Genomic DNA, 10925 nt, shown 5'->3' with positions numbered 1-10925 from the left:
TTTCCCTGCAAATGCAGGCCCTTGCTCCTTTGTGCTTAATCCCAGATCCCCATTGGCAAGCTCTCTGGAGTAATCTCCCAGAACAGCTGGGCCGTGATTGCCTTGTCGATTATTAAATGCCCGTGTTCCCTGTAAGGCAGCATTTAATCATGAGCACTCCAATGAATAGGAGATAGGAGGGGAGGGCTAGGAAGGAGCAGGAGGAGGGTGGGAAGGCAGATTTCATCCTCTCGACACTAAACCGAGGGGACTTGGAGCACAGATGCCATCCTCCAGTCCTTCCAGACAAGCTGCAAGATGCTGACCATGGCCAAGGTAACTAGCTTCCCCTCTTGTTGGTCAGGAGATAGATTTCACAGCTGCTTGCACTTGGTTCTTTTCAGAGGCATGTTCTCATCAATTTGTTGTCCTTACTAACCTATGCTAATTCTGAGTTTTTCTGTTAATATATGTTGTTGGAAGGCTTGCTGACAATATTGGCACCTACGCACTTCCTGAGGATCTAAGCCCCTGAGTGTCAGAGCAACCACTCTGTCCCTTTTCTAGAGAGGAAGGGGTCGCCTTGGCATGGCATCTGTCAGCATTCACAAAGATATAGCCTTTCTTACGGCCATTACTTCTTCAAGACCACTTTGAGGAAACCATTGCAAAATTAGATTTGCTCTTCTAATTCAGGAGGTATCTGGATCCTAGAGAGAAAAAGCATGTTTTGGGAAATGAATGAAATATGGGATGAAGGACATGGCCCTATAGGTGTCGAAGATGATTCTTGAAAGGGCTCGTAAGTGAGATTATCATTCGGTTATCATGAAGATAATTCTTGAATGTAGGGCTCCTTGTGCCTGTCCCTGGTAGACACTCCTTCTGGAAGGAACCTCTCTGAGCTTTAGTCCAAGCTATTTTTCATCCTTTGTTTCTCGAATCACCTTTTCCTTAAATTCATTGTCACCTTGGGTGCCACAGGTGTCTGTACCTTGGTGTGGGGTTCATTATTCTTTCTTATCTCTGAGTAAGCTGGAGAATAACTTACAAATATGTGTAACTTGAAATGGATTGGTGTAGACTTAAACTCTGAGGTGATTTTATAGCAGACAAATTTCCAAACCAAATGAGGTTGAAAATAGCTGTTGAACCCTAAGGTTACAAAATTTAGAATTGCCTACATCTTTAGTTCAGTCTTTATAGAGAATGATTATAGATGTGAAGATGGTCTGCCTGGAATTCCATTTCCCATTAGAGCAATGAATAGAAGAATAATTGAAAAGGATAACCCCTAGTAACACAACAATGACTAAAACCTTAAATTCTTAGTGGAGTTAATTTGTTGAGTGCTTTAAAAAGAAAAAAATCGTTTTAGCAGATTGCTTTCCAGAAGCTGTTTTTTCATCTGTTTTGTGTATTAGTTTTTATGTACATTTGAAATTTATGTATTTCTTACTGCCATAAATAATATGTACTTCATCTGTGGTATACACTGTTTTAGTCCCTGGAAATTCTAAAGAAAAACTGTTATATTTCTAAGATAAAGTTCTCTGTTAAATGTAGAAACTGTTAAGCTGGGGGTGATAGGAAAGGCAGATTTATGGGCCTGTCCACTTAGCTGTGGTTTTATTTATGACTCTTAAGCTAAGTAGATTTAGGTCTGATTAATTCTGATATGAGGGATCGCCTGGAAAGCTCCAGAAGGTTAACTTTAAGAAGCATCTGTCAGCAGCTAAGCATGGATTTCTTCTCTGTTCAGTCTGTGTTAATCTAACAGTAATAATAGAGTGTATAGACTGCTGTGTAACCCAAAGCGCACCAGCCATCCAATTTCCTTATTTATCTAAATCAAATTAAATCTGGTTCCAAGCCACCACTCAACAAAGTTGGCATCTCTAACACTGGTCATTTTTTAGGGCGCCCTCCTCTTCTCTTAGGTTGAAGATGACAAGGAGAGTGGTGGCTGCTACAAGAGCCACGTGGGCCATGGTTCTTTCTGCTGCCACTGGTTGTGTCCCTGCCGTGAGTCAGACACTGCCACAGCATCACACTGAGAGGGGCCCTCCAGGTCCCTCCCTACTGACCAAGGGCTTGGCCGGGGGCACCCTCCCATGGCTCCATGGCCGTGATCTTGGTGTCCAGCCCCCACAGGCACCACGCGGCCACCTCCCTTGTGAGATCGTCATCTTGGTGGCAGTGGAGCAAAGCAGGGCCCCGGTCACTGCCTCTCCCAGAACCATATGTCCCATCTCCTCCCTAGGGTTTCTGCTTGCCCCACGTCCCAGTAGGTTCACTGCCCTCTTTCATCCTCAAGGCCCCGGAGCTTCCATTGGGGCTTCATTTCCAGTTTGACATTCATTCGATGGCCCCAGCCCCTGGATACCTTTCAGAGGAATCTATAATGCAGGGACCAGGCCACCAATAACTCTCTTTGTTACAATAGCAAATACCTCAGCAAGTCAGTGCTACTACCCTTCAAAGAAGACGAAACCAAAAACAATTACCACCAAAGCATTTGGAGTGCTCCCAATTCTTCTCCTAAACCTTGTGTCTAATAGCCCCGGTGGCTTAACCACATTCCGACTGAGGTTACTGCTATCTGATGTTTACTTGGACCATCCTTGATGTAATAAGCGGTTTAGTACTGAATGTGTAATGTGCAAAATACCATGCTAGACACTGTGGGAAAGACAAAAGTGACAGAGACACATTTGCTACCTAATGGCAGTTTGAAGTCTTAGAGGGGAAGTAAGACATGACCACAAATACGTGTGAAAAGTGCACCATCGAGAAAGTTCACACTGAGAGTGACTGAGGCCCTTCCAAGCCTCTCTTCCCGTGAAGGGTTTGCCGTGATTCACCCTCACACGCTCTTGCTCAATCCCTGTCGGTCCAAGGTGCCAGTGAGTAGCTGCCAGGAAACCCATCGCCGCTGCTTGGAGCAGGTGCTGTCGGTGGGGTCATTACGGCATCTTCCACAAAGGGACACGTACACACCGCCCTAGGGATTGCAGCTGGAGGCCATGTAGACACCATTCTCACCTTTTGAGACAGAAATGAAAGATTTCTGTATGGTCACATCCAGTTCATTCTGACTTCTGCGCCCCTCATTGTAATTTGTTTTATCTGGTGGGCCACCTTTATTCCTACTTCTGTGTATTATTGTGTAACATGCCCAGAGTCCAGTCCCTGTCATTATGCAATCTAAGAAAATCACCACTTTTTTTATGTAGGAAAGGCACAAGGCCCAACTCGAATAAGCATCATTGCTATGGGTGTGCACAGACCAAGGGAAGACTTCCCTTTCGTCCTCTGAAGGTTCACTGAAAGTCACTGACAAGAGGCAGATTAATAGGAGAAAAGACATACAAATTTATCTGGTCTTAGTTTTACATGACACGGGAACCTTCGGAATGAAGACCCAAAGATACAGGGGAAACTGTCCATTCTTATGCTTAGGTTCCACTAAGTATAAATAGCCATGTAGAAATATGATTGGACAAAAAGGGTAGGCTCTAGTGCTAATAGACCGAGTGGGGAAACCCAGCAAGGTCTGTCTGGATTCTTCTTGGCCTCTTTGTACAGCGTTTCTTCCTTCAGGGTGTGGGGCAGGACCCTCTATAGAACGGGGGTCTTATGGCCTACAAACAAGGTGGGTTGGATAATGTCTTTATGGCCAGTTTTTACACAGAAAGGAGGGAGGAAAGTTAGAGTGGTATTTTTAGGTTTTGTGGCTGGCTTTGGGGAAAAGGAATTCTGGTTTCTATGACCTGCCTTGGAGAAGAGGAATTCTAGTTTCTATGGCTAGCTTTGTGGATAGTGAAGGGCCAGAGACCGGACGGTAGGAGGCGGTCAGAGAGAGCTGCTTCTGGGGCGTTCATTTTGGGGTACTGTTTTCTGAGACCCTATAGGTTCTTGCTCCCGGCCTTCCTGAAGCCACGCTTCCCCATGGCCCCTGGAGGAGACTCAGAGGCTGGTCGTGCCTGTCAGTGTTGGTGTGACCTGAGCTCCCTTCCCCCACTGTGTCTGTCTGTTTCAGATGGAGCTCCCAAAGGGCTGCTCTGGCCAACGGACACTCCTATCTGCCCTCCTCAGCCTGCTATCACTCAGCCTCTCCACAGTATCCCTGCTCAGCAACTCCTGGTTTGTGGGCACACAGAAGGTGCCCAAGCCCCTGTGCAAGAAAAGTCTGGCAGCCAAGTGCTTTGACATGCCGATGTCCTTGGATGGGGACCTCACCAATGCATCAACCCAGGAGGTGGTGCACTACAACTGGGAGGCCGGAGATGACCGTTTCTCCTTCCTTACCTTCCGAAGTGGCATGTGGCTATCCTGTGAGGAAACCGTGGAAGAACCAGGTAGCCTCCTCCCCGCACCTGCCTGATTTTTGAGGGTGGAGGATGGGGGGTGGGGGATTGCGGGGGAGGGATCTTATGCGGGCAAGGAAGCCTTGGGAAGTGCAGCAATGCCCCCTCCTGCCAGCTCCGCACCTTCCACCTCTCTCTGCGTCCCTTCTCCAGAGGGGTCCACTTTTAATAAGGTCAGAAGTCCTTCTAGCTTTTCACCTCCTCCCTCTTTAGTAGACTAGTTGGTTTAAAATAGCATGTTTAAAATAGCATTAACCTTAAAAGTTTCATTGAGACCTTTCACAGTAGGAGAATTTCCAGTCTAGTGAGCTAGAATGGCTGTTTAGAAACAAAACAAGGAGAGAGGAATGCTGTAGAAAAAGTCCCAGCTCTGCTCGACTGTGACCTTGTATGAATAACTTCATTCCTATAGGCCTTGATTTTCCCATTTGCGAGAGGGAAGGATCACAGATCATCCTTTCCGCCTCTCCTTTACCCCGCCCTGCCCCAGAGTATTTTCTGGCTCTAAAGATTATCATTGCATTTAAAAGCGCAGCAAGTAAAGCCAGAGAGGGTGATGATAACAGATCACAGAAGGCCCCTCGAGGAGCTGAAGGCACGCCCTCCCAGGTCTCCTGCCACTCAGTGTCACACTAGCAAAGCAGGTGCTGAGGACACTCTTCCTCCCTGCTCAGAGCGCTGCAAGGTCACCTTGAGGCCTGGGAAGAGATCACCTGGTAGTGAGGTTTTTCTAATGCCCTTTTCTGCGACTTCTCCAGACTTGGGCAAAAAGGCATTTGGACGAGGAATAAAACCGTGTGTGTATTTACATTTATACTTACTATTGTGCCACTTAGCACTGCTCCATCCCCAGTCCTGGAAACAATTTAGAGCCATTCGGTCCAGTGTTACGGCGGCACCAAAAGGTATTATTTAAACTAAGATCACTAACTCTCCTGGACACGGGAGATGGGAACATCAACCTGTGCGAGCACTCTCAGGGAAACACCTTCTTCATCAGAAACCAAAGAGAACAATCAACCTGGGCTGACTGTCACCTGTGCCATCCACTCACCCATGTATTCTTTCCTGCTGTCAAACAGGGACACGGACTGAACGCCTGCCACACTCAGGGCAGGGGTGGGAAGGGCTTTCCCGCCAGCAGTCTGAGGACGAGGCTCCGGGAGGTTTTACCTTGTTTGTTTCAGGGGAGAGGTGTCGAAGCTTCATTGAACTCACACCACCCACCGAGAGAGGTGAGAAAGGACTACTGGAATTTGCCACGGTGCAAGGCCTATGTCACCCCGCTCTCCGATCTGGAGGGAAGCGGTTGATGGAGAAGGCTCTCCTCTCCCACCCTCCCTTGGGGCTTGTGGCAAGTATGTGTCCGATACAAATTCACAGCAGTTACCTTGAGTTGGGGCTCTGTCTCTTGGGATCTACGCTGCCCTGTGATCTCCTGCTTTTCTCCTCTTCTGAGCCCCCTGGGTGACACGGATTCCTGCTAGAGCTGACTTTCATTCGTATGCTGGAATGCAAACTAGGAGCAGCAGGGATAAATGAGGCTCACAAATAGCAACCACCAACAGCTCTACCCTACTCCTGTTGCCAAGGAACCATGTTGAAAAGCTTAGGTTTTTTCCTCCCTTTTCTCCACTTTTTTTTTTCTGTAAAATGGAGGAAGTGAAAGAGAGAAGAAGGAGAAAAGAAACAAAATTGTCCCAAAATTAAATAAGGAAAAAGAGACAAAAATGATAATTAATGATAGTTACATCCCTATAGGATTTATGAAAATTAGATGATTTCTTCTCAAATCTCCCTAACAGTATTAATACTTACAGTCAGGCAAGTGTATTTGATTATGTGTTGGGTGCAGAGTTGGAGCTGTGGGTGACGTCAAAGGACCAGAAATGAAGTGATGTTCCCAACTGGTTTCAGCTTTGCCTCGTTTTCCCTTTCTCGGCTGCTGCTAGGCTTTTAACTCTTAACAGGCATCGAATGTTCACTTGTCCAGTTATGTAACTATCAGGGTGAGAGTTCCTTCTTCCTCTGGCTTCTACAGAAATACTGTGGCTGTCACTGGGAGCCCAGATCACCTACATCGGACTTCAATTCGTAAGTTTCCTCCTGCTATTGACCGACCTCCTGCTCTCGGGGAACCCGGGCCGTGGACTCAAGCTAAGCGCCTTTGCTGCCGTGTCCTCTGTCCTGTCGGGTGAGTGACTGCAAAGGGGGAGAGGGAGGGGTCCTCAGCCACCCTGGGAGCACTAGCTGGAGGAAAGAGGAGCCCAAAGGTGGCATAAAGGATGGAGGTAGGAGAAACATTACAGGCACCTTTAATTTTAAATTGAAATAACATATGAAATTGTGTATTGGATCATTATGTACTTTACAAAATACCTCTAGGTTCCTTTATTTGCAAGTTTTCTCAATAAGTAAAATCTATTATTTGGTTTACTTTTTAGTTGTGACATTCACACAGCTTTTCGAGAGTGGTTTCTGTTGGTAGAGGAAGAGATATATCTATAAGATGAAGAGTTAAGCCAACGCTGGGAGTGTGGGGGCATAAACAAAGGGGCACAGCACCCTGGGTGCAGCATGGAGCTGGAGGCTTTTCCATGGCTCTCGGCCTGAGGTCTAGGGTAACCCACTGCAGAGACAAACAGTCAAGAAAAAGCAGATTAGTAGATTAGCAGATTAGCAGATTGCAGGTTAGTTTTCTGGAAAATGTGGGGGTACCGGACGCCCCAACATAGGCTGCACCTGACGCCAAATGATGAGCCTGCTCCAAAAAAACGAGATTCCTGGTAGAAGGCGGGACAGCCTTTCTCCAAGGGCTTTGCCTTCCTGTTCCCTCCATAGGTATTCTGGGGATGGTGGCCCATATGATGTACTCACAAGTCTTCCAGGCAACTGTCAACTTGGGTCCAGAAGACTGGAGACCACATGCTTGGAACTATGGCTGGGCCTTCTAGTAAGTGCTCGTTACCTCCTGAACCTTTCTGGCCCCTTGCCCAGCCAGCCTTCATTAGGTTTTCCACCCTGACCAGAGGCTTGCTCTGTCCTCCTGCCTCCTCCTCATCCCTCATCCCGGGAGTCTGTCAGCCAAACACAGGGCTGGGTCATCGGGACACATCTGTTCTTTCCCTGCCTCTGCGGAGGTACACAGAGGATTCCTCTGGTCTGTTTGGGGAGGATGCTGTCTTGTCTGGTTTCCCTGCTGGTCAGCTGTGGCAATGGCTTCTTCACCTGATATGTACATTGCCCTTGGGAAATGAGACTGATTTTGTGTGGCTTATGGAAATGATGCTTTTTTTTGAATTTTATGATTCAAGGTATTGGAGGACAGAGAAATGGAGAATTAGTCTTGAAATTTGGATTGGATTGAATTCCATTCCCAGTGAACAGCTGGCTCACTCTTCTCCTGTAGTGAAGAGTAACTTCTTCCTCTTACCTCCATTCTTATTCTACCAAACTGTGTTAGAAATGAAACTTCCCTACCACAGCCCTTCTCTACTCCTTAAAGAACTAAGGGGTCAGTTGTTTTAGATGTCTCTTAAAAAGAGAGACGCAGCAATTGTGACAAAGCAAACACACTCAAGCTAAATGTTCCCTTCGGTTAAGAGCTCCTTAACTCTCCCCCTTGAGGAGCACTCTTTATTCGGAGTGAAGTTGCCAACTTGTACTGACATCAACTGTCCGGGATGAGTGCTTAGTTAAGAGCACTGCAAAGACACAGTGCTGGCTCAAGTTTCCATTCTAAGAAGGCAATATGGAAACCTGCCCCTGTGTGTTACGAGACCCTCTCCCCTTTCTCGTGGGACACGACGTTGATTCGGAGTCTTTAGTCCACGAGCCACTGCATCCGCTCAGTGCATTTCCCAGGCCCACCGCTTCTCACCTTTTGTCTCTCTTTAGGCCGTTCTTGGCATTACAACTGCAGGGCTCAGGCGACCCCCACCCGAAGCATCCCAGCCTGAACCTACTTAGTCTGTCAGAGGCAGCAGATAGGAACAGACAGTGCCACCGTGTGGCCTGGCGTCAACCGTCACTTGGCCTCATGAAATCCCTCCCTAACCTCACACGACTTCCTGTTTCCTGAGCTTCCCAGAACCATGGGGAGATTTAGGGGTTTGACTTTCCAAATTTTGAGGAATGTGTTTGATACAGTTCCCTGGTGTCTTTTTTTCTTTCTGGAATCCATCCAGCTTCTCTTAATCTCCAGCTTCTCTCCCATCCATTGTGAATTCCCTTCAGCCAAGAACCACACTGTTTTCATACGAAGCAAAGTCCACTAGTGCAACCTATACCTCCAGATTTATAGTAGATGTTTTCCTGAATGACTCTCTCACTCAACTTGTGGACTCTAAGACTGCTAAGTTCAAAACAAAGGAAGGTGGAGAGAGATGATTCCTCCGGGCATCTGAGTGGCAGGAAATCTGTGGCAGAGTGTGTGTGTGTGTTGGGATGGGAAAGAGAGGGCATGCATTAGTCTATGTCCACTGCATACAGCTGAGCTACAAGTCTGTGGCATCTTGGAGATTTTACAAGGGTAGCAGCAGCTTTGGAAACAGGTGTCCAAATATACACACATACACACACACATAAAATAGGCACACCAGGAATAAAAGAGCATGGCACGGATGACTAATTAATTTAGTGAAAATACGTTCATTAAGCTTGTCTGATTTTAGTACTACACGAGTCATTCTCTTTTACTCCAAAACATCCAAAACATGCCCAACTAAGACTGACCGAATTAAGCTCTCTTGCCCCCATAGTGCTTTACCTAGAACATGGCAGAAGTTAGCACACTCAGATCCCTAAATACCTAAGAGGCATTAGTCTAGGCTACTAGTAGGAAGAGATCAGGGCATTTTTCTTTCAAGAAAGTTGAATTCTTACTAATTTTCTTGCACATTTGTCCCTAGCACGGCCTGGGTTTCCTTTACCTGCTGCATGGCATCGGCTGTCACCACCTTCAACACGTACACCAGGCTGGTGCTGGAGTTCAAGTGCAAGCACAGTAAGAGCTTCAGAGGAAACCCGACCTGCCTGCCACATCACCACCAGTGTTTCCTCCAGCAGCTGTCGTGTGCCGCACGCCCGGCAGGTCCTTCGACCAGCTACCACCGGTACCACAATCAGCCCGTCCGCTCCGTCTCTGAAGGAGTTGACTTCTACTCAGAGCTACAGAACAAGGGATTCCGACGAGGCCCTGGCCAGGAGCTGGAAGAAGTGGTTAGGTCATCATCTGTGGAGGAGGAGCAGTGTTAGGAATTAAGTGGGTTTAGAGAGCAGGCTGAGCCCTACCTTACTTGTCTGTTATCAACAACACGTGCTTAAGCCAAAGTTCGTCTTCTGAGCATGGTTTTTGGAGGTTATGAATAAGGGTACATTTTTAAAGTACAAGTCCAAAGAGGCACCCTTTTCCTCTACAGCTCCGTGTCCTGCCCGTCCCAACCTCGTGCATACAGAATTCCCTTCTCTTCTGTACTGATCACTTCTGTGCCAGGTTCTGGGCTAAACAGTGGAGATAAAAAGAGGAGTAAAACACAGTTCCTGCCTGTAAGGGTCTTATAGAGCTGGTGTATCTGCCTGGAAACTGGAGAAAGGCAGGACAGAAAATTCATGGTAGTTTGATTGGGGCTCAACTTTTCATGGTGCACCTGAGTTTTTCTGGAAGTCACAGCCTGGAAGAGGGAAGCATCACTGAGTGCTTTGACACATAGCACAGACATCCTCCGCACTGCCTATGACAGTGTCCTGCATCCACACGGTAGGCAGCCAAGGAAAGTGTTGCTAAACGTGATCCTTGAGCTGTTAGGAGAGTGGAATAACATGAGAAGGCTCCTACAGCACATGGGGTCAGGTTCACTTCTAGAAATGGCCCACTGAGGCTATCAGGTGGGACTGTGGTCCCCCAGTGCGGAATCCTAGGGGACTTCCCCAGTGAACACAGTGAGGGCACAGGCTCCACTCTGGGCCCCCACCTTTTTATCCCTATTATTTCCTCCATAAAGATACCATCCACTTGCCCTTTCTCTTTTCCATGAGGGAAAACTAACCATCCTTGATGGCCAAGGAGAACAGCACACAAGTATATTCCTGTACATAGTATTTATTTATTCTGTAACAGTTCACATTTTAAATAGTACTTCCTGACAATATTACCAGCTGGCTCCTCTTTAATAAGGGCAATAAGGATAGCAATTCACATTCATAGGGGTTAGTATCATCACACCACACATTTGGGGGTGGCAAGGATGTTGTCTAGGGTAGAAGGGAGGGTTTTTAAAGGAAGGAAAGAGACTGGGAGGAGGGAAAGACCCTTTGCCTTTGCAGAAGTCGTTACTAATTCTAAGTAGTGGTCATATTGGCTTTGCTGGCAACCTATGTTGGGCTCAGAGAAAGAAAGGAGTACTTCCTAGCTTGGCTGTCTGGGTGGGTGGCTGCCTGCAAAATAAGGAAGCTTAAAGACACATTTGACAAGAGACTAGCACCCACGTTGGTCAAATGAAGCTTCCTCAGTCTCCAGCCACCATTTATACCCTTCTATACTGGCTGCAGGAGGAGGAAGAAACCTAGAGCTTACAA

General features: G+C 47.1%; 1 protein-coding gene across 3 annotated transcripts in view; it reads left to right on the top strand.

The window, feature by feature from the left end:
• The window catches only part of GSG1 (germ cell associated 1), a 17092-nt gene extending 7412 nt beyond the window's left edge, over window positions 1-9680 (top strand). The window contains exons 1-6 of one of the 3 annotated variants that reach the window (XM_012655803.1): window positions 139-315; window positions 4022-4340; window positions 5537-5707; window positions 6391-6543; window positions 7191-7302; window positions 9260-9680. In XM_012655803.1, coding sequence (XP_012511257.1) covers window positions 298-315; window positions 4022-4340; window positions 5537-5707; window positions 6391-6543; window positions 7191-7302; window positions 9260-9605 — 1119 coding nt within the window. In that variant the 5' untranslated portion in view covers window positions 139-297 and the 3' untranslated portion in view covers window positions 9606-9680. Of the gene's footprint in view, window positions 1-138; window positions 316-4021; window positions 4341-5185; window positions 5255-5536; window positions 5708-6390; window positions 6544-7190; window positions 7303-9259 lie in introns of those variants that run through there. The other 2 variants (XM_012655805.1, XM_012655804.1) reach the window with 2 other exon arrangements.
• Window positions 9681-10925: the final 1245 nt, after the last annotated feature.

This window comes from Propithecus coquereli, unplaced genomic scaffold (assembly GCF_000956105.1).
Source record: "Propithecus coquereli isolate 6110/MARCELLA unplaced genomic scaffold, Pcoq_1.0 Scaffold487, whole genome shotgun sequence".
In the NCBI taxonomy this organism is placed as follows: domain Eukaryota; kingdom Metazoa; phylum Chordata; class Mammalia; order Primates; family Indriidae; genus Propithecus; species Propithecus coquereli.
This window is presented reverse-complemented; position numbering and strand designations above follow the sequence as displayed.